Below are 26771 nucleotides of genomic sequence, written 5' to 3' on the forward strand. Positions count from 1 at the left end.
CTATGTAGCAAAACAATAGAAAATAGTCAATAATATTTAATATATTTTTTCTATTCACCAGTTTATCAAATTCATAGAAGTAATTATTTTTGTGGATTGACATTTTTTAAATACACACTATTCAGTGATAATTAATTTTTCTATCATAAGATTTCACTCTTTCCCATTTATTTGTGTATGTACAGGGATGTATGTGAGTAATTCATCTACTGGGTTTGTAGAGCTTGTTTGAGTTATCAGGTTGGAATTGTGATAGATCAGATGGCTATGTTATTTGAAGGACAAAATTCTGTAGAATTCAGCAGTTTTGGAAATGCTAGTAAGCAGATTTCTAGTAATCTGGTTTTTAGAAATTATTTTCCAAGACTATACATTCAAAATTTTAAAAGTACCCACTCACTAAATCAGACTTTATAGAGTGTGCATATAATTCAACAGCAATGAAATATATTATAATATTACTTTCCTTTATATTAAACATAATTAGTAAGCTTTCAGGAATCATATATGTGCCTGAGTATATGACAACTCGGAATTGCATAATTTGGGTCATAAAAGGGCTTGTGATTTTGAAGCATTTGAAAAAGACTTTCGTATTCTAAAAAGGAGAACATATTCCATAAAGTCTTAGAAATCAAATTTTGAAGAAGTATGCCTTAATACTAAAGGACATCCTGTAGCCTAAAATGTGGAAAGAATTGCTATAAAATGTGTACTTACGTAAGTCAGTTTTTATCACTCTAATAGAAGAAAACATGTCTCTTAACTCAAGTTAGGAAATTATTATACATTTTTATATATCTTTATATAAAAATTTACAAGTAGCAAGCAAATGACACAAGGAAATGGAAGAGTAACAGCAGTACTGGAGAATGCATGCTTTTTACAATGTGTCTAATAAAAAGGATATTTTTCCAACTCAGATATCCACTACTGACATGCAGGGTATTTTCTCAAACTGTCGATCAATCATATTGCTAAGTGCTTAATCAAAAATCATTTCTATTGAAGGGTATGAACAGTAAAATACCTGATTTCAAAACTATTTCTGAAACTCGGTATCTTCCTTTGATTAAAAAAAAAGGAAATGGGGGTATATAGGAAAGACAAAAAAATGAGATTTTTCTTATTGCAATCTAGTAATTTTACTTGATACTTTTGGCTGTATTTAATCATAATACAACAGATGTTTATAGTCCATAAAACCTCTAGCTGGTGTTTCCATGGTCCATATTTTCACTTTTCACTGTAGCAGTTCAAAATCACTCAGGAACGCACTATTCTCAAGCAGTCTATATAATGAAAACAATGTACATGTAACACAAAGTTCATCCAAAGTTGTGTTTTTTCACATATCACACAAAGTACAATTATCTAACAAAGACATAAAACAACATAGAAACAAAGTGAAACTGACAGTAAAAATAAAGTTGGGATAGTCTTAATCAGGAACTAATTTCTTCAAGTTTCCAGTAAATCTCAAAATGTATTTAAAAACTAAGGAGCACTTGGTGGCCAGCAACCAAATTACGAAATGAACATATCATTGTGCAGCAGGGATGTCTTGCCGAAGGAATAACAAATGTCTGTAATTCTTAAGTTTGGATAAAGGCAGTGGAATGAATTTAGAAATATGTCCACTTTTCACAATTCACTATAGAATTTTCTTTTCACAGTCCCCATGTTTGTATAAATAGTTCTTCTCTGAAAATAAAACACAGTTAAAACATTTTCTCCCAATGAAATATGCAAACAAATACACCAATTTATCAAGGTAATATAGAGCATGGAAATGCAGTCACCTAATTCAAGAATAGTTGATAGGTTTGAAGAGTTTTGAAGAGATAAACTGTCAAGCAAATTTAATTGGAGACAACTTAGTCTAATAGAGATATAGACTATTAGGTGCTAAAAATAAAGCCATTATGGTACCCGATGACAAAATAGATGTACACACAGACAACCGATATTTACGGAACATTTTACATTATCAAGCATTCAAATTTTATATTATAAAATTTGACAACATGCTGCATTTAATTTTGATGAAATAAGCTACATATTCATGCAAAAGTAAGAGTGCACAAATTGTATAAGTACCACAAAATACTTAGCGTGTGAGTTTTGAGTAGAATATTGCCAAATCCAATCGATACCATTATTACTAGCTTTATATATTGACTTCAGTTATATTGAGAGAGTATTCAAATTTTTAATTATGAAAACCTTGGGTTTCTTCTGGTATTTCTTTTAAGAGTTCACCAATTTATGTATCTTTACCTTAAAATATATAAAATTAACTTAACATCCTTTTAAATAACATTGTAGTGCAATGCTTGATGGTAAGAATATTAACATTTATTTTAAAGATATGTCTACTAAGAATCATCCCTCCATCAGCATTGAATCCAGTATATTTTTAATTGTGAAATGCTATGAAACATGTATCTCAAGAAATAATGAGTAAATAGCACATTCCCTAAAAAGCTACAAGACAAGTGCAACAAAACAAAACAAAACAGAGTACAACAAAGTGGAAGAAGGAACCAAGGGCATTTGCTTACCTTGAATTTTCTTTTTAGACCCTAGTTGTGTTGTATTCAGATTCATGTTTGCTTAGAGACCCAATGAGGCAGAACCTGGAATGTTATGGCTATTTCATTCAACAAAGTAATATTTTCACAAAAAATAAATATGCACACAAATAGTTACTTAAAAGCATTCCTAAAAATTCATAAAAGTGTGGAAACAGATTTTTTTCCATCAGCATGCAAAAATATTAAATCAACTAAAAGTAGTTTAGGTTTTGAGAATATATAATGAATTGAGGAAGTATGTACATTTATAAAACAAACTAAATGCTAGCAAACATGCAAAACAAAACATAAGTAGATTGGATTTGGGAATTTAAAATATTTTTTTTTCAATTTAAATTTTCTTTCCTCAAGACTTTTACTAATTATATAGGGCTAATAATACAATATAAATAATATTGTCTTCATATTAAAAGAAAAATGTTTCTACTAATCCTTGCTACTTTTAAATATAAATGTTTAATGTTTTATCATACCATGCTATCATATGCACTTTATAATGTTTTATGTGATATGTGGAAAAAAGTATTTTAATTTTCATACCAAAAATATAATACATTATATTGCAAAATATGTTATTTTTACATTAAAATTATTCAACAAGATGAGTTAACCATCTTGGTAAGGCAATTATTTCCAAATATCATATCATATCTCAAAATATATAAATACTGATTGGAGCAGCATTTATGACCTCATGGAAGCAAATTAGCAATATAAATTTGTAGTATAAATTGAAGTCATAATTTTCATAGAAATAAATATTATATATGTATAGAAATAAACACAATCTCTTTGGTCTGTGTGTGCTCACACACACACACGTACATAAATGGGATTTAGGAAAAGTACGGATAGCAAGGAAAAAGCAAAAGAAGAGGCAAAGTTGAAATAGTATGCTTTAAGTCATGAAAAAAAGGAAAAACTGAAATATGAAGACAAAATAGAACACAACATTCTGGAAGCATTTCAGTCCTCAGGTTATAGCTGTCATCAAAAAATCTATAGATACTGACCGCTGGACGGCTTTATCGTGTCGGGACAGCCTGTGACTGGTGGTGGGCACCTCCTCGATCTCGTCGATGTCACAGGCATCTGCAGCATCTTGGGAGTAGTTGTGTTTCATGACGAGGATATTCCTCCTATTCATGGGCGGGATGAGGGGTTTGACGGGCTGCGGGGGCATCTCTGTCAAGACAGAAGCATCTCTTGTGCTGAGGTTGCTGCGGCTGCCTTTCGTACTGGACAGTTGTGATCCACAGTGATGGTCGTGAATGCATTTGGAAGAGGACCTCCTCAGTTTATGGTAGTTTTCAAAGTCATCGGCCACATCTGCAAAGTCAGCTGCAGCTCCTGTCCCCCTGAGGGTGCATAACTCATAATGAGGAGGTTCAAACACCTCCTGGAAAACTGTCTGGTCAAAGTCTGCTTTCCTTTGGACATATTTTTTACGAGGCTGTTTGATCTGCACAACAACAGAGATGATGATAAGGATGGTCACGATGCAGGAAGTCACGCCAATGACAGTCCCGCTGGTGTTGGTCAGCTGGTCCAGCAGGCTGGCTTTCCTCTTCTCTACAGGTTGAGGAGAGTGAAAACAACAAACAAACAAAATAAGAAACAACCCACCACGCGTTAAGAAGGTAGTCAAGGCGTACGTTGAGAACTTCAAAATGAAACGGGCTGAGCATAAAACTTTCATGGTCTCAAAGGTAAACAAGTCTTTAAAAAGAAACAAAAGGTTTCACTGTTCATAAGAGCCCTATCTTCTAGCCTTAGAAACAGCCTTCCCTTTGCACAGCATCCCTACTTTAAACGTAAATATATGTTTGGAAGAAGGTCTTATAAAACCTTTAGGATGATATTTGGGAATTAATTGGTCATGTGAAAAACGGGAAATTCTTTTTCTTCTCCTTAGTATAAGAAAACCCACAAACTCCATTAATGAGAAGATGAATATACCTAAATTGTTTTGAATTTATTCCTGATGTGGATAACTGAAGTCAAAGTAACAGTATTTTGATACCAAAAGGTGATTACACTTTAAGATGAACACTTTGGACACTTTGGAAGGTTGGCATGAGGGCTTCTACAGGTCTTTTCCTATTACAGTAAATGTTAAAAAATAACATTCAAAGTTTCTGGAAATTGTCTTAAGGGAGGTACATTTATTTAAGAAAATCTACTGAATTTCTTTATGAACAGGGATAGTCGGTAGCCTTTGAGCTCCCCAACTCTCAGTTCATCCCAATAGAAGCTCTACCCTGGGTGGTTTCAGGTAACACAAGGCTCCTCTACCGACAGCCCCCCGTCTGGAGCGACACCACCTCCCCAGGAAGGGGAAGCCACCTGCATTTCTCAATGCCCTTTCCACCCCTGATCCACACAGCAGATGCTCTGTTCCAGGCGGGAGTGGTGGGATGTGGGAAGTTCCCCTCCTCCTCCCAGGCCGCAATGGTAGGACAGAAGGTCCACACCAGGCACAGTAGGTTGAGGATACAGGGCCCCCATCACACTTGCCGCAGCTCACTCACAGTGGGGAGCCACCTGAAGAGACAGGCTGAGAAGACCAGATGTCACCATTCTCCGTCCTCACCCAGGGCCTTCTTCATAAAGCAGGGGTGCTCCTCCCAGAGAATTGAGCCACTGCCCCCTCCCCCACCCCACCATCCAGAGCAGTGGTGCAGAGGCGTTGTCCATGGAGAGAGGTGGGCCACAAGAACCGTGGCAACAAACCCACTTTAGGCAAGTAAAGCGAATCACTAACAGTGCTGTATGAGATTCTTCACAAAAAATTCCCCAGCCATTCCAAAGTGGTTCCTTGGACACAACACGGAGCACTGCCCACATCCTCAGCATAGTTGATTCTGCATCTGCTTTTCGTATTGACTCTGTGAACCATGGGTACCGTGGCTATGCCTCTCTGCTTCTATCCACAGAGGGCATTTTAATAGAAGATACTGGACTTTAAGCATGGAGGGTTATTTGCCCATATCTTTTCCTTTGCAAATTGGTTAATATTGGATCTGAACAAAAGAGCATACGTGGCACTTTGAACTTAACCAAAACTTGCAACATTCATAACCAAGCCAAGGGTTGCTCTCTATGTAAACAAACTTTTGTGTACAGGCTAGAGAAGGAAGCTGGAACAATGGAAGCGATTCTCATTGGAAAGGAAGAAAGGCGTTTTGGTAGGAAAATCGCAGTCGAGATACGTGGCTTTAGGTACCTGAAAGCCCTAATGTTCCTTCGATGCACTTTTATCTCTAGAGTATGTGCACAATGTCTGGTGAAGACAGACTGGAATTAAGTGTGAGTTGCAGCACAGATGAAAAATCTTTTGACAGGAAACCCTGCTTTGCATGAAAAGCCCCTATGCCCTGTCCATAGTGCTGCAGGCTCCAATAAGGAGACGCGCCAATGAGCACTCAGGTATTAAGGATAGTCCACTGTGCATTAGCGAATGCGGAAACTTCAGGTTACAGCACCAGTAAAAGCAAAGAAAAAAGCTTACAAATCAATTATAAAACATACGGGAAGTTCATAAAGCCAATATACAATCTATTTTTAAGACTGTCTGATGCGTATAAACATTGGATAAATTTCTTCCCACGCTACAGGTAGAGGGATTTTGCAGATTCCAGGGACTAATGATTACCTTTACAGTGATTTTCATCCCAAGGGTACACACAGTTCTGGAGTCCATTGCAGACCAACGTATTGTTAATACACATGTTACTGTGGCAGAAGAAGGTATTGCCTTCACAGGGAGCTAAAAAGGAGAAGAAAAAGACGAGAAAAAAAGCTTTAACTCATGCTCAGTTGTAAATCACTCACATTACAAATCTAAAAACAAAAAGATTAGTATGGTAATTTGCCGTCAAATTGAGATAAATGATAAGACTGACATTCCATTCTCAGAAGTGTTGCCATAGCAGTAATTATTTCTTGTGTTGCTAACAGAGCTGGCGTTCTTCTAGATATGCTCAGCTTATAAAACTGGCATGGCAGGTTTTCCATCAAAAAAATGAACTGCATTATCCATACGAGTTCTTCCTTTTTTTTTTAACTCGGTGCATTCATTTAGCAAAACTTAAGCACTGACCACGTACATAACATTATTTACACTGAAATACTGTATGTATAAATTTAGTGTCCTGTGCCAAAAAAAATTAGTTTAAAGGGAATATTGAAATATTCTAGAAAGTTTATGCTTACAAAATACTAACGAAGAAAGTATATATTAAATCAAGTCCTATAATATTATTTAAGTATATGAAAAAAGCAAAGAAATAAAGGGAAAATTTATTCTGAACATCAGAAAAATATCTATTATTCTCATCAATGTTTAACATATAAACGGTGATGAAATTAGCCTACTTTGCATATATTTCACATGTTCTACTAACTTTAGGTACAATGGTCCATGCTTTCCAGATTATAATGCACATTTAGGGCATTGGGAGGTGAAATAAGACTTCCAAGAAGTATACAATTTGGCTATAGAAATAAGAGAATGAGTGACGAGTCTATTACAGCAAAGTCTAATGTTAGATATGACTTCAATATTACAAAAAATACAGTTCTTTCATTATCAGAGTAATTGCTTATTTATAATAATGAGTGTTCAGAGTAATGCTGCACTAAGAATTATGGTTTATAGACAGTACTTTAAAGTAATTTTTGTTTTTATCCTTGCAATCATCCCACATATCTAATAAAATGTAATGTTAGCGTTTATTTTTTTTCAATTATAGTTCTGTGACCCTTTTAAGGATAGCCATTCTAGAAAAACATAGTAGACACAGAATGCATACTTTATAGTGTTTCATCAATCAGTAAAGTTTTATCAATGATCAACATTATGTAAGCAGTGCAGTCATGTTATAATTAATTTTCACCTTCAAAGCCACACAGTGCAGGGTTGTTGTTTTTTTTTAAGAAAGTTGCCTTCTTTCAATGTATTTTCTGTATTAATCAAAATTGTTAGGAAAATGCTTTGCACAAGGTAGCAATATATTTTAACACTCCTAGAGGAATCATGGAAAAAAAATGATTAAGTCTTGAAAATCATAAGTTTGGCAAAGACAAGGGTAACTTGAGCCTGGCATCCCTCAGACTCTCCAAGTCCCTCCCCCCACCCCTCTTCCCCAAGTCCCAACTCCCAGGAGAATTTTCTTCTTCCTTCTTCTTGGTTTGCCTTTAAGTCCCTGGTTAAAGAGTAAAAAAGATGTGATAGTCATTTTGAAAAACAAAGTATTAAAGAGTAGAAAAGATGCAGATGCAGCAGTCATTTTGAAAAGAAAAGTATCATGCTTAACATTTTATTGGGCTCCTGCTTTCAGCATGGTGTAACGCTTTTACAGTGTAAAATGTAATGATCCAATCTATTACTGCAAAATCTGCTTTTCGGTAAGGGACTAAATTTGAATTTCTGTAGTCAACTATTTTGCAGAACTGATACGGTCTGTTTAGCAGGTAATGAATGTTGTCAAAATGTGTACACAGAACACAGAAGGAGTTTTCTGCAAATAGATTAGAGCAGCTGCAAATTGCTTTAGCAGAAAATATAAAAAACACTACCTGATAAATTGCAGTGGTTTTGAAAGCACAGTTAATCCAGCAAGTAAAGACTAACATTAAAAGAGCATAAATATTTATTGACCTTCCAGAATGAGCTGGAAAATTTATTACAATTACTATTAAATAGGATGGGTTTGTTTTTAAAATTTTAAATATGTAGATAAAAATGTCATTGCATTCTGTAACAGTGAAGTAGAACAGCATGTTAGTAAATGCACTAGAGATCTGGATTTCAAATTCTCCAAATGTAATTTTGTTTCTGTTTAGGCTGCTTAGTAGCTGGGAAAATGTCTTACAAAACAACCAATCAATGTGTTAGTATCAGTTATCATTAAATGTTGGTTGTTTGACTGGGAATGGAACAGGTCATGCAGGACTGTCAATAAATCATATTCCTGACTCACGACTTTACACCAAATAATTACGCAAACGTGCATAATTTACATCAAATAATTATGCAAATGTGCCAGTTAACTGAAGTCATTGTCGCTTAAAAAATTATTTTCTTCTGAGTATTACTCCATCTTTTCTTCCTTACCTTTGCTAACATTTATAGAAATGCTATGCAAACAACAAACAAAAACAAACAAGCAAATCTTGCAGTGGCTAAGAAACCAATTAATTCTTTGTCTCAAAGGTACAAAAATAAAATAGATTGGATTCTGAATTTTTTTATATTGTATGTCTGACTATTTCTCTCATATAAATGCGGATGCACAACAGTTCATTAAAGACTCTTATTTCTACCTTCTGCTTAAACAATAAAGTAGCACCTCCCTGCCTCCCAAATCAACCTACATTCTCCCTGCGCCTTCGAGGATGTCTGCGTATATACACTCTGCACATAAGCATTTCCCATGGCTCCCCACGTGCTCCTGAGGTCTTTGTCTCATTGGCCACACAGGTCGGTCCCTCCCTCTGTCCTGGAATACCTACTCTCCCCTCTGCTGTCCAAATCATATCAGAAGTGTACTATCTAGACACAGTTTAGATTGGTTTTGAAATATTCCAATCTATCAGAAAATTAGCTTTTCCTTAAATCCTATTCTACTCACAATTTTTAAAGGAGTTTAGCATTTAGTACATGCTTATCAACTTTCCCCACGAGTTCTTTGAGGCTAGGGGCATGCTTTTTAAAAAATTTATGTTTAATGTCTTATATGGCTTAATATCTCTATACTTGTGATAAATAGCCAACAGATATTTTTAATTGGTTAATATCAGTGAGCAAAAGTTTAGCTCTGGCCCGGCTGCCAACCTGAGTATTCCAGGGAGCAGAAGACCTCTCACAGGTGGGTTTATTGGTGGAGAATTAACCCTCAATACCAAGGTCTTCAAATACAATGCAAATTGTGATATTCTCAGAAACTACATCTCATTCATTTATTTGGCTCTCTTACTATTGCTGAGAAAGCATATGTTCTACCAGTTTTTAGAGGACTTATTCTACTTGGAAATTCAACATACATTGTCAAAAGCTATTGGCTCTTAAAAACCAGCCCTGTTATTTCCTAAAATTATCTGGAAGAAACTCAAATTAAGGTTCACTTATAATAAAGTGGCAGCTAAGAAAGTAATCCTCAAAATTCAGAGTCTCTGACACAGGCAGTTTCCATGATCAGATGAAACAACTTATTTCCGGGACTAGGTCTTCTGTTGCTTTCAGAATAGCACACAGCCTCATAGTGATGTTAAAAACGAAGTACGTAGAAGAAAGTATTTGCATTGCTTTTTGACTCTGAATTATTTAAAAGCATATTTAGACAGAATGAGCACAGCTATTGCAACCTCACTTCATCAGAAGGGTTTGCTGAACATCACCATTCTGTCATCCAGATCTAATCTGCGTGTCTCTTTTCGAGAAAAGACAGAAACGGAATGTAGCGAAATAATCTAGTCAGCCAAAAGAATGCCGTATGTGTAAGCACAGCATTGCTATTGATTTCAATCATTCAGATGACATAGAAAATGGATATTTTAACACTGCCAAGCGAGTCTTCTCAAATTGTCCCCTCTTCTCTCAGGCACTAACACATACACAATTGTGCAAAGCATCCTTTTTGGACCAGGCTAACTGTCCATGAACTTGAAGCTTAGAGAGTGCTTCTCCAGGCACCTCATCCTGGGGTTGTAGTGTTCTGACAACACTAAAGAGGGTAGGGTTGCATCTCATAGTGTAAGGAGTGATAATCCTTAAGGAGAGATCACGGCTTCCATGAACACTTACTTAGTTACCACGTCTGTAAAATAGAGAGACGCATAATATTTCCCTAAGTGATTTAACTATGCAAAGAATGTAGGACAGTACCAGCTATATGGACGCAAGCATTGTAGCTGTCATCGTAAGCTGTTCTAAAAGGCAAGTATTGTACAGAGGCCGTGGAGTCAAAATGTCTGCGATTGAGTCCTGGGTTCACCACTTCTAAGTTGTGTGATCTTGAGCAAATGTTCCTTAAATTTTTCCAGTTTTAGTTTACATCTATATAATGGGGCTAAGTTCAGGAGATACATGATATCAAACAAGTGATTTATATTAAATTTCCTAACTTGTAAAGTGAGGACAGTCACTCACAGACCTCTTAAGACTGAGAATGCAAATTTGAAAGAACAGAGCACAGCACTTCATACAGAAGAGCATGTGATAAATGCTGTTTAAAAAGATGAGTTATACATGGAACTGTTTGTTTTCTCATGTAACAAAAGAGCAGATAGTTATGCTTTAGATAGTAAAATAGTGTAATACAAATAACAAATGGATTACGCTACATAGATCAGTAAGATATGACATTGGGAGTAATATTTAAAATATTTAACAATTGTTACTTTATGGGGACTGACCAGAGTTAAACGGATGCTGCTGGACATTCCACACCAGTGCATCCCCCCCACTTGTGAGTTCCAACTCTACAACACCCAGGTTTTAGCCACTTGTAAGAAACTGAAAAATAAATTAATGCAAAACCAAACATCTTTTTCTCAAAAATGACTGGGAATACTCATTTTAATAATTTTCCTACCGTATCTTCTTGCAAGTCCTTAATCTAGCACACCATGGATTTCACAAAAATTCAGTCCCAAGGGCTAAATGGACAACTCCCTCCTATGATTCAAAAAGTGGTTTTAAATTACTCCTGATATTACACGAAGTAGCACAACAACAGATAATACAAACGATTAACTTTACAATTTGCAGAAGTTAAGGTTTTCATCCTCTTGCTCTCCTAAAAGTTATCGTATGAGCTTAGTAATATACTTGAATGTGAAAACAAAATCAGCAATACACCAGAGACTTTCAGCTCCAAGGTCTTTGATTCTACGTTATTGTACTGTTCACGTGTAAAAAGGAAAAAAATACTCTATACCCAGTCTCCATTTTTTATATCCAAGTACACAACGAACACACCTTTCTAGGACATGCCCAGGACTTTCCTAAAACTATGACTTCCTGACAGAGTTATTTTAATATTTTGGGGGGTTACACTCAAGCGATTTTAACATCTTGGGGGGTTACATATTTCTTTGCTATACTCATACCCAGTGTAAAATATCATTAAAGTTTATTTCTAAAAAAGAAACAAAACAGAATTTATGCATGTTAAATATTGATACAATAGCAAAGGGAGATTTTAAATGTTTGTACTACTTTATAGGAGGAAGGCTTAGATGTATAAGGTATCTGTGATATTCCATCATTCACAGAATAACAAGTCCATCAAGATAACATGCATTTTCTTTTGAGTGGTATCTTCATGGAATGAGTCCTGCCAAAATGCAAATTCACCATAATGCCAAAATAGCCACTAAATTATACATGATGATATATGTTGTAGCATTATATTACATATTATGACTTGTAGTAATTATATAATTCATAGACATATATTCTATGTATAAATATATATGTATAAAATATAATGGGAATTAAAAAAAAAGATAATATGCATTTTCTCACACCAAATTGTAAAGAGAGATACGTCCCATCCTGGAAAACCAAGGCAAGCAATGTGTAAAAGAGAATAGATCTTGGTCTTTTGGTTCCAATGTAAATCCAGAAGTGTTCTGAAATTTTTAGTGACCCTATGAAATTGGGGTTTGGATAAAAGTGACATTTGTCCCACAACTGTATTAACAGAATTTTCAGTACAGAGAAACACAATACCCAAACGCGGATTTTGAAATTATCTAAAGGTCCTTTAAGCCCAATTTTAAAATTCCAATTTAAAATGTCTTAAGTGAGCAGTTATCCAAATATTTCAAAACAAATTCTTTGGGAACAAAATTTAACACAACATTTTGCTCTGGCAAGGGAGATAGATGTGTCCTGCAGAGTAGCAAGACTAGGAAATAGTGTTCATTCCTGTGTGTCACCCTCCTAGTGATTCTCAGTGCCTTGTTCAGAGAAGTCATACTCCAAAAAGCGTATGTTTAACCTTGTTGAATCCAAATATCTCCAATTTTATTTGTATACCACTTAATAGACAACACAAAAACAAAATCAAAAACAAAAACTTGGCAAGTATTGCCCCAGTGTTCAAAACTCATTAGAGTGGTAGGATTCTTAATTCTTAACGGGTCATAGAATACTATGGAAATTATTGAGGTATACAGTTGCGTGAAAAATAAGGATACAAATTGTTTTAAATTATAAAGCCTCACATGCAAACATACATATGAAAATGTTACTGGAAATACTAAGCTGACATGTTAGCAATGACTATTTCTAGGATATTTACAAGTTATATTTAGTTTCTGTTGGGAAATTTTTTTATATATACCTATACCTATGTGGTATACACACACATACACACATATAGTTACTTTTTATTGAGAAAATCTGATAACTTTTCATTAAAAAAAAGCCAAATATTAATCCAAAAAAGTCTATTTAATCTTTCAAATTTTAACCAGTAAAAGAATAGTTTTCACGTAATATTTATACTTTATTATATTTAAAGATTCTCAGTGAGTTCAGAATTTCACTGAATTCATTGCTTTTTTTTGGCAATTTTTTTCTCTTTTTAAATCTTTGTATATTCCCATTCTTGCCACTAGGCGGCGAGCATTTACCATTCTTCGGGGAAATAAGAGTTTCAATCCCAAAGCCTTTATACCTACTTACTGCTGATTCCTAAGGGGTAAAAACTTTATCGGGAGACAACCAAATGAATTTGTGGCATATTTTATTTAGGTAGAGGAGGACAAGAGGAAGAAGGGCAATCACACTCAAAACAAAGGAAATTTTATTTTAAAATATAATAAAGAATCACGAAACGTATATTTTATAATGTTAATCATGGGTGTACCAGCATTTTTCAGTGTCATGTCACATGTTTATAAATATTGTTCCAATTCCATAGTTAAAAGCTATTTAATTCATTCCTGCTGTTTAATGCTACCAACCTAATGCTCATTCTATTAGGTTATTTCTCTCCTCACCCACTACCCTTCTTTCCAAGTCCAGGAATCCCTGAGATACTACTCAGGGAAAATTAAAACAAAAGGGAAATTAAAACTGTCAGATTTCTCTCTGAAACACTGATATTTCAAATACCTGTGCTTTCTGGTTGATAAAACAATCATTTGGTAGATCAGTTCAAAGTCAAATTACATCATATTTCATCAAGAAAATTTGGAAATAGAAGTGATGCTCAATCCTATTTTTCTTTAAAACTCATTATATAATTTAAAAACTGCTTGGGGCTATAGGTCAGATGCTGCCATGCCCACCCCCGCCCCAGTCTCCCAGCCTCCAATCCAAATCTTGTTTCACTCCACAGGTATTCTCCTTGCTTCCTGCTTCTTCCAAATTGTTTCCTTTTAGCAGCTTTAATTTGAGGTTTATCAAAAGCTCACCCCACTATGTGCTGGCCTATGTGGGAGTAGACACACACACGCACACACACACTCTCGCACACATACATACTCACAGAGCACATCTTTAAGTCTTCTACTTCTGCTCTTTTTTATTCTTATTTTCCCAGTCATAACTTGGAATGGAAATGGTCACAAAAAATGCATGGAGAAGCCTCAGAACAAGGAAAGAGCTTGGAGTACATTTACAAGTCCTTGCTTCATTTCCTGAATTCAGCTTTTATCACCCTTGAAGATATTGATTTATTAAAACTTTCTGACACTCAAGATGCTCTAGAGTCTATCACTTTCTTTGCCTGAGAGATGGAAACAAAGCTTAAAGTTATTATAATTATGTAAATGTGATAGGTACCTACATTACATAGTTAGGTAACTAATCTATACTCAATAGCAAAATCTGGCACACTTAAAAACTCAATTACTTTTATTCAATAATCACTTTGATCTTTAGGTGACAAAGGTGATTTTCTCTGCCTTCTGAGGCCTTTAGGCTGACCCCTGCCGGCAGGCTCCTGGTGATACCCAGCAGGAGCCCCGCAGGGCTCTGGGTACAAAAGCCTTCCCGTGTCCCCGATTTCTTGATAACAGGAAACAGGCTTCATTCAGCCTCCATGAACTTCTCTGAGTTCCAATGAGCAGGTTTAAACAGATGCTAATTAGGGAAGGGAAGACCAGTCTAAAGAAACAATAGAGCAGCCTAGGGGCAGGGTATGGGCTCCCCCTCAAGGGATATAATTTATCTTTTTGAGCTGTTTTGCAGATACTGAAACTCCCACCAGGTGGCACTCTATAGGCTGCCCACAAGCCCATAGATCCCAGACCCAGTGGAACCAGAAGGTACCTGATGCTGACTCTGACTTACCTCACCACCAACCCATCAGAAGAAAGTCCACAAGCTGATCACGGCCTCTTTGAACCATGACTATAAAAATTCTCACTACCCACTCCAGGTCCAGACACACTTTGAGGGCATTAGCCCACGGTGGCCCTCTTTGCCTGGCAAAGCAATAAAGTTATTCTTTTCTACTTCAGCCAAAACTCTGTCTCCAAGATTTAATTTGGTGTCTGGGTACAGAGGCTGGGTTCAGGTTCATTCTCATGGGCTCAACTTTTGGCTCTGACTCCTATCTGAGACCCAGATTTGTTCTGTTCATCCAACTCCCTAGGAAACGTCCCCACCTGGCATTCTAAGTACCGTCTCACGTGGAATATAGCTGGATGGGTTCAGATGACAGTCATCACCGCACTCCTCTTAATCACTCCCCTGCCTCAACTCTGCCCTCACACACCCTCCCCACATTAATAAGTGGCATTCCCTCACTGTCCAGGCTAAAGACTCAGGGTCATCCGTGAGTCCTCTCTGCCCCGACACCCACATCAAACTGTCCTGTAGGTCTGTCAGCTCTCTCTCAACTCCGGCTCTTGGTAAGGGTTAGGGTCAGGGTCTCCACTGGTATGACTGAGTCACCTTTCACCAGTGGTCTCCTACACAGATCCAGGGACACAGCGGCCAGAGAAGCCTTGGCCATTTCAGTGTAAATCAGATGGAGTTTCATCCCCTTTTAAAACATGCCAACACCTTCCCAATAAAGTGAAGTCAAATCCCAAACTCCTTAGTACCCCTTTGCTTACCCCCAAATCTTTACCCAGCTTCCTTCTGAGCACAAGGATCACCCCAGACAACCCTGGGCACTCACATCCACATCCTTCTCCAGCACGGTACCCCGTGTTGTGTTTTTCCACAGCGCTTGTTAGGATTCAAGTTCATGTTTTTTTAAATTAACACTTGTACATCGTTAGCTTCCTTTTAAAAGAATGAGAGGCAAAGGAGTTGTTCTGTTCACTAATTTACCACTGCTCAGAACAAAGTTGCCATATTGTAGGTCCTTAATAAATACTTGTCCCCTAGATATTGGAACAAAACTTCTTTGAGAAGTAAAATGGATATGAAATGCCATCTTCTCATTAAATTCTAACAATGCTTTTAATTTCTAAGGAATAGCTAAACTTTTCTTAATGAACTTGATGGAAGAAAATATCTAAAACATGAGAGATCCCAATTAAGAGGAAGCATCTGAGTTAGCTTTCAGAGACTTCAAAAACTGGATTGAAAAATGAATAGCTTGCTGCTAAATATCATTTTAATGGTAAGATTCTAATTATAGAAAAAGAAAATGTAAAAAAAAAAAGTTAAATACATTTGGCCATTAGAATTGCCTCCCCAAACAAATGTTTTGTTTTGTTTTTCCCAAAAAGAATGGAATAATTTCCCTGCCATCATACTTTAAATGTGAAACAGCCCTTGGGCTATGCAATTAGAGGAAATGTCATTTTACTTGAAAAATGCTGACCAGATTTGAGGCCAGAAATAGATTTGTGCATCTTCTCTTCATCTCTTTCATCATCTTCGTATATTTTTTTTGAAAAATCAATATCTGCTTCCAAAACTCTATGTTCCAATATGACTTAGTTATCAGTCAAAATATCCAGTGTTATTATTAAGTTATAGCTTGATCTTTTTTCTAATACAAGAAATTCTATTCACAATCTAATCCCACTCACATTTGTTAGATCCCTCCAATCTTTCTGTTAAAATTGCATATCCCTACTGCTCCAAAAGACATGCTATTACGAAAAGAGAAGCATCTTCATGAGAAAATTATACTCCATAGATAGAAACCATTTCGTTCCTCACAGAGGGCATGGACCACGTCATGATTTATCACTTCCATTTGATGCTAAGAAATTATTATACATTTTTATACTATGATTATGTCTGCGCTGGGTCAGCTAACGGATGATTTACTCATTGTGTGCAATTAGATGTGACTCTAGTTACAATAACTAGGATGTTGTATTTATCTGGGGTCTGCTCTCAATTATTAGGACTTGGACATGGGGTCCAGGGTTTGTTTCCATGGCTGATGCACAGACATCTGCAACAGTTGGTAGGGTAGACTCACTGTTTTGTTGAAGGTGTTAATGCGTATTTGGTTTCATGATTAAATATGCCAGCTCCCCCAAGGAAGACTTGCAGTAAATAAGAATTAAAGCCAAGCGTCAATGGAGCACCACAGCCTCAGGCTTGTGCTTCTATTAGTTCAAAGACTAACAATTTGGAATAATAATTTTCTGTCTCCATAGCAAACATACCGTGTTTATTTTCACTGATAGATGTAAACTACAGTAGCTGTGAAGCCAGAATCACAGAGATCAATATATATTATCCCCAAGGACCCTACTGAAAATTACAAGGAAATTGCTGCCTTTATTCTTGTCCCAGGATCCCTGGCAGACCCAGACTTTAACTAAAGACAAGGTTGGTCCAAAAAGTTCAATGAAAATTTGGCAAAATTTTCTAAGTAATTCAACATATAAATATGGTAGCCAAAATTATTTAATTTTTTAGTCTAAAAATTAGTTGAGGAAATTGATTTTAAAATTTAATAATTTTACTAAATGATATATCTATGTGTATAAATTTTCCTCAATGATTTGAGTTCAATGACCAAATCATTTAATATCCAGTAATAAATGTCCATCAAGAATTAACTTCAAATATTAAGACATTCCTGACATTGGATTTTTTTTTTTATGGTACAATAGGACTCAACTAAACATTTAACAAGAAAGAAAGAGGGAAGGGTGAGTCTCTGGCAGATTACACAATTTTATATCATTGTCCTTTGCCCAAAAGCCTCATTATATTTGAAAGTAAGAAACTACTGACTCTAGAAGTTTCAATATACTGTTATCCCATTAGCAGACAGAATAGTAGCACCACCTATTGACTATTTGCTCTGTTCCAGACACATGTATTTAAAACTTACAGCTGCCCGATAATGGGTCCTCATTTTCTGGAGAATTCACATTCAGTGTCAAGGTGTTACAGGAAAGGAAATGGAAAAAACAGTCAACCAGCGCTAAAGTCATGCTTTTACACATCTTCTCATCCTATTTCATATTTTTTAAACAACAAAAATTATTTTTTCAAATGATAGATCTGTGATTTTGTTTCTAAAATATTAACAATCTTAAAATCCCCAAACACATATATACTTGCCAAAAAAAGTGTATATTTATATCTTCAAGATACACTCCTTTTTTGTATTTTTCTATAATGAAAAGATATTTAATTTTTAAAAAATTTCTTTATGTAGGAGCATATTTATTCAATAGTAGGTTATGAAGGGGACATATGTTTAGATATACCATTACCATTTGGCTTTATGAACCTTTGGTCTTCAAGTCGACTAAGTTATTTTTTCATAATTTCAGACAAGAGTTTGTCAGTTTAATAAAGACAAACAAACCAAAACACCAAAAACAAACAAAAAACACAAAAAAAAACAAGCAAAAACAAGAGTGAAAATCAAATTCATTGTATTTAGTTGAATAATGACTCCCAAATTTGTCCACACCCTTATTCCTAGAACTTGTCAATGTTACTTTTTATGGCAAAGGGATTCTGCAGATGTGATAAAGTTAAAGATTTCAAGATGGGGAGATTAGCCTAGATTTTCCAGGTGGGACCACTGTAATCACAGGAGTCCTCAGGAGAGGAATTTAGAAGCTCCAAGGGACAGAACATGATTTAACAACGTAGCAAAAACAGATAAGATGACACCTTGTTGGCTCTGAAGAAGGAATGGGGGGAATCCAGAGACGGGGACAGATGAGGGAACACGTTCTTCCCTAGAGCTTCCCTAGAGAGTGGTCTTGCTGACACCATGCTTTCAGCCCAGGGAAACCTATTTCAAATAATACATTTGTGCAGGTTTTAAGCACTAAATTAGTGGTAACCTGTTACAGCAGCAGTGGGAAACTAATACACCTATTGATACCTTGTAGCTGATTTCTCAGGGTAATCAGAGACCTGCCTCACCAGGTTCCACAGATGTAGCTATGGCTGCACAATATCAAAATGGGGAAGGAAAGGTCAGAAATGGGAAAAGTGAAGAATGAGATCTCTGATGTGGGAGAGGAACAGTTTGGGACAGGACACCCTGTCAGTTTGTGAGTCACAATTAGCTGGGAAATGTGTCAAGAGCAACATTTTCTAACTATTTACATAGTTTAACATGCTAGAGGAAACAAAGCTTTACTCATGTCACCTGGGAGAGAAGGGGCTGATGCTACCTCTACTGTTCTAAGGACACTGCAGAAATGTGGGCTTAGCCATCAGCATTTGCATGCAGTGAATCGGCCCTCAAGTTAAGTGTGTCCTTAGGTAAATAGTGGAGAAATTCTATCATAGGCTTAGTGATTATTTGGTCTAAAAGAGTAGGTTACTAGACAGCAATGTGGTATCCTCTGCTGTTGGCATAATTATCACCCCACCAAAAAATCTCTAATGAGCAATTATTATTTTCTGAAATCATAAATGAATCTTAATTTTCCCAATAAAGAAAATAATATGTAATTTGATGTAATAACCTATAGTGGAAAATACTTTGAAAAAATATATGTATATAACTGAATCACTTTGCTATACACCTAAAACTAACACAATATTGTAAATCAACTATATTTAAATTTTAAAAAGGAAATAAGGTATATATCTTGTTTACTTAGATTTAATAAATCCTTTCAGAAAGTCATATCAAATTATTATTATTACTTTAAAAATGTTTACCAAAAAAAAATAACTCTTTGTTGTGGAAAAATCATAAAATACTTATAGTCAATAAGCCTCATCCCCTAAATAATCAGTTAATTGCACTTCTACACATATGTATTGCACATATAATAGATACTGTATATTAAATATTTATCACACATATTTACAAGAATAAATTTGTCACGTGCATGTGTTTTGTTTGCTATGTGCTTTTAGAATTTTATTTTTTAATATAATTCATTGTCAGTATCAATCTAACACATCATCTCAACAGTGGAAAGAATATATGTATGTTTCAAGAACAATGTAACCAACCATTTAAGCATTTTTCATTTTTTAAATGGTTCTAAATATTCTCATCACTAGTATCTATTCTTAGGTTAATTTTTTAGATCAACAGGTGAGACCTTATTTTTGTTTTTTACCTATTTTAGAATTTTGATATATAGTGCTAAATTGAGAAAACTTTTACTTTCCTGCCAGCGTACATATATTTTCATTTTACCACACCATCTCCAAAACTGGGTATTTCATCATTGCTAATTTTTTAAAGCAATTTGATGGATGAAAATGATGTCTCATGCTTATTGAAATGCACATCTCTTTGTTTACTAATAGGAATAGGTAGGTGTTTGTTTCCTATACCAATAGGCCATTTATGCTTCTCTATGAATTAATTGTTTACATTTGTCCCATTTTCTATTGTTATATAACATTTTCTTATTATCTTATACAATCTGTATTCTGTATTTATTTATTTATTGTTGCTTATTTATTATTTATTTTTACTGAAGTATAGTTGACTTACAATATTATATTAGTTATAGGTGTACAACATGGTGATTCAATATTTTTATAGATACACACCACACACTCGTGTACTCTTTATAGGATAAGAATATTTGCCCACTGTTTCTCCTTTATGTTGCCAATTGTCCTCCAGCTCAGCTTTTTCCTTTTATTTAAATTAAATTTAAATTAAATGTAAAAATTTAAATAACAATATACCTTAAATTTTGTGTGTTTGGATATAGTAATATGTTCCCTTACCCACAGAGTGTTTTATGTCTACTTTATTGAGATGTGCCAAAACCTGACACATATTCAGCAATTTCCCCATCATATTTTGTGTGTTGTTGCTATTTAAATCTATGCCAACTGGTATTTGTGCTGCTATATGACATACATAAGTAAATAATTCCTGTATTAATAAAGTGGTCTTAATCTTTTAAAAATACACCAACTCATAATGGTGAGGCATGGAGAGCTATATCAGTAAAACATCAATTTACATTTTAGTCTATAATTGGTCACATTGCTCCCTCTAGCACTTACAGTTTTCTTTCCCTGCTGAAATACATAGAGAATATAACGCCTTTTGGTTTTAGCATTTACCCCAAACTCATAAATGTGTTTGGCCTAGATTTTTCTAGAGGGAAAATTAAATATTATTGTTGTGAGTTGATTATTATCAACCTTTTTTTTTTGGTGTATTTTCTTAGAGTGTTACCAAACTCTGTGCACTTTTACACTAATAATCAATTTACAATCTGTATACTTTTTTCCCCTCTGGATCCATTAAGTTTAGTTTATTGAGGTGATATGGTAATTTTACTTGTGCATTACAAAATGGGGAATTTGCACTATCTAGGACAGAATGCAAATTGGATACAAGAGGCAGATGGCAGGCCAAACTGTGTTCCAGACTAGAAAGGATAAGATAATGAAACTGAACAGTGAAATAATAACCAATTATGATGAGAGAAAAGTAAGGATCCTACTAGTATAAACAAATGCTGGAAAGAAAAAAAAAAAAAACAACCCAAAACTATACAAGAAGAGAATATAGTATTTCAGTGGATAATTTACTAAAGTAACTGAGAATGTGTGGTCGGGGGAACAGAGTACCAGATACAAGGGAGCGTTCTCTGAAATGAGTCACACACTTGAATTCAACTTGAAGGAGTGCGGCTGCACCTCAAGAGCAGCAACCCTCTTACTCATCTTCATGCCATCAGTGCCTGGGTGCTTTCTTGTTTACTGAAGGAATGACAGAATGAATGGAGGAACACAAAGAAGTATAAAAATGAAAACTTATTAACAACTAGGTTAATAAAACAGTAGTAGTTACTCAACTTGTAGAGTCAAACTGATGTTGGAGTGATTATTTTTCTTATAGTGCCTACAATTCTATCTTGTCACATCTCTTGAACTACCAAATTTAGGAACAGTAATATATTACTAAATAATAATATATTTATTAACATATTTAAGCAAAATATTAAATAACACATATAGATTGCATTTGGGTTATCCATTCTATCAAAAATTGCACATCATTACAATGAATATGCTTTAGTTTTCTATCACTGAGTAACAAATTATTACAAACTTTCAGGCTTAAAACAATACCCACTTAACATCTCCAGTTATGCAGGTGAGAAGTCTGGGTTGGGTGAGGTCTCTCCTTAGGGTCTCACAAGACAAAATCAAGAGGGCAGCTGGATTGGGTTCTCATCTAGAGCATGGAGGCCTCTTTCAAGCTCATCCAGGCTGTTGGAAGAATTCAGTCCCTTGGGGTTGTAGGACTGAGGTTCCTACTTTCTTGCTGGCTGCCACCTGGGGGATATTTTTATCCCCTGAGGGCCACCATCATTCTCTGCCAAGTGGCCCTTGCTGTAACATGGCAGTGTGTTCCTTTAAGGCCAGCAGGAGTATTGGCTACAGCTTACAATGTCTCTGACTTCTTCCATCCCTGACCTTTAGAATTTCTTTCAAAAGGGCATAAAGATTATTATTAATATTTATGGTGTGTAGTCAGACCAAGCAGGATATCTGGTGCACTTCTATATACCAATAACAAGCTATCCAAAAAAGAAATTAAGAAAACAATCCCATTTACAATTACATCAAAATGAATAAAATACCTAGGAATGATTTACCCAAGGAGGTGAAAGATCTGTACTTGGAAAACTAGAAGATACTGGTGAAGGAAATTGAAGATGACACAAATGGAAAGCCACATCATGCTCATGGATTGAAAGAATTAGTATTGGTAAAATGTCCATCCTACCCAAAGCAATATACAGACTCAATTCAATCCCTATCAAAATACCCATGGCATTTTTCACAGAACTAGAACAAATGATTCTAAAATTTGTATGGAACCACAAAAGACCCTAAAAAGTCAAAGCAATCTTGAAAAGAAGAATATAGCTGGAGGTATCACATTCCCTGACTTCAGACTATACTAAAAACTACAGTAATCTAAACAGTATGGCACAAAAACAGACATGTAGATCAATGGAACAGAATAGAGAGCCCCAAAATGAACCCATACTTTCAAACTTTCCCAAGGCTCCCAAGAGTATCATCTTATTATAGCATCAAGGCAAAGTCCAAAATCGCATCTAAATCTCACCAGCTCAAAGTCTGAAATCTCAGCATCTAAATCATCTGAATGTTGTGCAGACAAGCTCCTGGGGGCAGTCCTTGAAGGAGTATGGACTTCAGTTTCTGAGGTACAGTTCCCCTCCATGTGGTCCCATGAGACCAAAGAGACAAGCCACCTTCCCCAAACTCCCAACACAATGGTTGGACAGGCATCAGATAATAGTTACAGAGATTCTGGTTCAAATAAAGAATGGAGAGTAAATAGAAGTCATTGGTCCACAATAGTCTTGAAATGCAGCTGGTTAAATGATGGATTTTTCCTGATTATATTTCCAGTTCTAGGACTAAGCCCTTATAGCTGTGGACTTTGCCCTCCAGGCTCTCAGTCTTGCTCTGAGTCATCGTTCTTTTCTCATGAAAAGTAACATGTGTATGCAACTGAGTTGTAGTATCAGATTGCCTTATGCCATTAGAGTTTTAGGGTTCTAATAACTCTTTTTATTTGGTTCTCTCCTTCCCTTTCAGTCCAAGCTGATAGTGTTTATACTGAAATAATTTTCTCAAGAGGCTTGTGGGTCTTACTTAAAATTTACTAGGCTTTGTTCTCTTAGACAAATGCCACACCCATAAATCTATTTGACAGAATCCTTTCTTTCCTCTTGGCTACTGCTGTAATGGCTGAAGGTCATTGCCCTTCCCCTCCTGGAGGCCCTCTAGCTTGACTCAGAGGATCTGTAAGGCCCAAATTTAACCTCTTCTTTCAAGGGCCTTTTAGTTACTAAACACTGAGATTTTTTGATGTTTCTTATGGTTGAGCAAAGGTTATACAGTCACATTCAGCCTTTTCTCTTTGCCACATTTTCAACATAGTTTCTAACTTTTAACATCTTCGCCACCTGGAGAAACTGGAGCTTTCAAAACCATCCAGTCCTAATTCTTTTTAGTTTAATAAATCTTCTTTACATTTATTTCTCCCCTCTCTCATGTTACTTATAAGCAGCAAGAGAAACCAGGCTACACCTTCACCACTTTTCTCAGCAATCTACTTAGTTATAGAGCCAACATTTGTCACTTACAAGTCTGCCTGCTGACATCCTCGTAAGACACAATTTCACTAAACTTTGCTACACTTTCTGCCGCTACAAAACAAGGATTGCGTTTTTTCCAGTTTCTAATAAATATCCCTCACTTCTCTCTGAGACCCACTGGCAGCCCTCCAAGTCCAGGTATATTCTAACCACCTGTCTGAGGCAATTTAGGCTTTTTCTATCATTATTCTAAAATTCAACCAACCTATGACCACTGCTTGATCCCAAACTGCTTCCACTTGTTTAGTATTTGTTACAGCAGCATCTCACATGCAGCACCAAAATCCATAACGGTTTTCTATCGCTGTGTAACAATCACCACAATTTTAATATCTTAAAACAACACCTAATTTTTATCACACAATTTCAGACCCCCAAGTACTGGATCCTTTGCTAGGATCTTACAAGATGAAATCAAGGCATTGGTTGGGGCTCTGGTTTTCAGGATTCTCTTCCTAGCTTATTCAGGTTGTTGGCAGAATCCAGTTTCTTGCAGTTTTACACCTGGGGTCCCCATTTACTCTCTAGTTGATAGCCAGGGATGCGCTCAGCTCCTAGAGTTCACCCCTGTAACAGGCAGGCAGTTCATGACATACCCACTTGCTTTCTTTTTCAGGGTCAGCAGGCTTTCTGAACCATGCTTCACTTTATTTTGGGGCGCTCACCTGATTAGGTCAGGTCCACCCAAGATGACCACCCTTTCGATGAACTCAAAATCAATTGACTAGGGACCTTATTACATCTGCAGAATAACTTTTTCCATAGAATGTTAATTTAATTACAAAAAAATGATATCCCAAGCTACTCACAGGTTTCTGCTTATCTCAAGGGAAGAAGGTTATAAGAGACTTCTATACGGAGAGGTATGAATCTTTTGGTTCACCTCAGAATTCTGCCTTCCACAGAATCCTTCAATTCAACTCCTCTTTGAAATTAAAGATTACTGTCCATATGTTTCTTTACTGTAAACAAATCTATAGTTTAGACTCTATGGTCTTTCATCATAAATTGATATGAAACTAAATATATAATCTCATTTGAGCAAATTATTATAAACATTATTCCCACATCTTGAAAGTGAATGATATTCTTTTCATCTCTTTTTATTTGCATGTCTGTTTTTAACAGAAGTATGCTGCCCATTAATCAAGCATTAAGTGATTGAGAGTTTATCATGGTCTAAATAAAAGCAGAAGAGCAGCTGAAGGTAGAACTTCAGAAGTCACAATGAGATATTACTCACAGTATTTAGTCATTCTAGTTACTGCAAATTCATGAGCACAGGAAAAGGCTGGCTCAGAAAACCTGGCCTGTGACTCAAATGTGAAGAGGTACATTTCCTAACGTCTCTATTATGTATATCCAATACTTAAATATACAGTTCAATCGTAATTGATCACCCATTTACATATATGTGTGCTCAAAATTAAAATTACACTAACTGTAATCAATTTAAAAACCTTTAGATGATTCTTCAGAGCAAGACCAATGTCTTTATAAAAAGTGATGCAAATGTGTAAAAAGCCTTTCTTATAGGAAATCTTAAATTGAGTCACTAAAGTAAAATACAGCACACTTTCAATATCAATGTGAGAATTATTCAAAGTATTCCACCTTTAGTTGGACTCCTTCTTTATCATCAGCTGTGTTTCTAACCTGATTCTCCCTCATATTTGTTGATTTTTGACCCAAGAAAGCAAATTAGTCACAATGGTTAATACATTTTCCTCTTCATTTCAGAATATATTGAAAGTTTAAATGTCATCTTTCTTAGAGAATACTATCCAAAATCAATACTTACAAATTTGAGGTCTTTTTTGGGTGCCCACATATGTGTTCATCTCCACTGGATAAATTATTTAAGAATGGGCCAAGCATTTTGAGTATTCTGAGTACAAAATGCCATCTGAAGTAGTATAAAGACGACAATCTCATGAAGTAAGACAGTGCCTCTTTGGTGATCATACTGATTGTTTTTTCTCTAGTCGCTAGGTTTCAAAGTTGCTCTATAGGATAAAGTCTGGATACTATTCCTTTGAAGCAAACATTTTTTAGCAGGAGCCAACGGCGGCGTGATATGATTAATCATGGCGCAATCTCAGGTAGAGCTGAGAAAAGGCTGAGGTGAAGAGTTAGCAAGACGGTAGAGGCAAAAGCATGATATTTATGGGACCAATTAGGGAAGATGTTATTTCTCATGACATAGTTGAAGGTAAATACTTCTCCATTCAGTGATCTTAAATTTCTCCCATTATATTAGAGGACATTTTGTTGTTGTTGTAAATGTTGGCATTTAATCCAGACTTTTAAAATGCTTCTGATGTGCATGTGAAAACTCAGAGTCTGATGACTCATAGTAAGAATTTCTACACCTCTCTCTTATACACTCATTCTTTCCCTTTAATTTATTCAGATAAAATGTAAAAACAAAATGATTTGAAAATATATTCCCATTTGCATCCATTAGTCTCTGGATTAGTATGTTCTAGAGCTGAAGCTCCCTGTCATGATTCTACTTTAGTCTAATGATTGTAGTCATGCGAAAGTGGGATACTGTATGATTCCAGAATGGAAGCATACAATGTAAACATAAGATGCAACAGACAGGACAGAAGAATCAAA

The 26771-nt window shown here is 35.6% G+C and overlaps 1 protein-coding gene across 1 annotated transcript in view; it reads right to left on the reverse strand.

The window, feature by feature from the left end:
- Positions 1-767: 767 nt before the first annotated feature.
- NETO1 (neuropilin and tolloid like 1) overlaps positions 768-26771 on the reverse strand; it is a 98094-nt gene continuing 72090 nt past the window's right edge. The window contains exons 8-11 of the mRNA XM_057699827.1: positions 6253-6366; positions 3611-4169; positions 2565-2639; positions 768-1292 (exon numbers count right to left, since the gene is read on the reverse strand). Of these exons, the coding sequence (XP_057555810.1) occupies positions 2579-2639; positions 3611-4169; positions 6253-6366 (734 nt within the window). The 3' untranslated portion in view covers positions 768-1292; positions 2565-2578. The remainder of the gene's footprint in view (positions 1293-2564; positions 2640-3610; positions 4170-6252; positions 6367-26771) is intronic.

The sequence above is a fragment of the Hippopotamus amphibius genome, chromosome 11, assembly GCF_030028045.1.
Source record: "Hippopotamus amphibius kiboko isolate mHipAmp2 chromosome 11, mHipAmp2.hap2, whole genome shotgun sequence".
NCBI lineage: Eukaryota > Metazoa > Chordata > Mammalia > Artiodactyla > Hippopotamidae > Hippopotamus > Hippopotamus amphibius.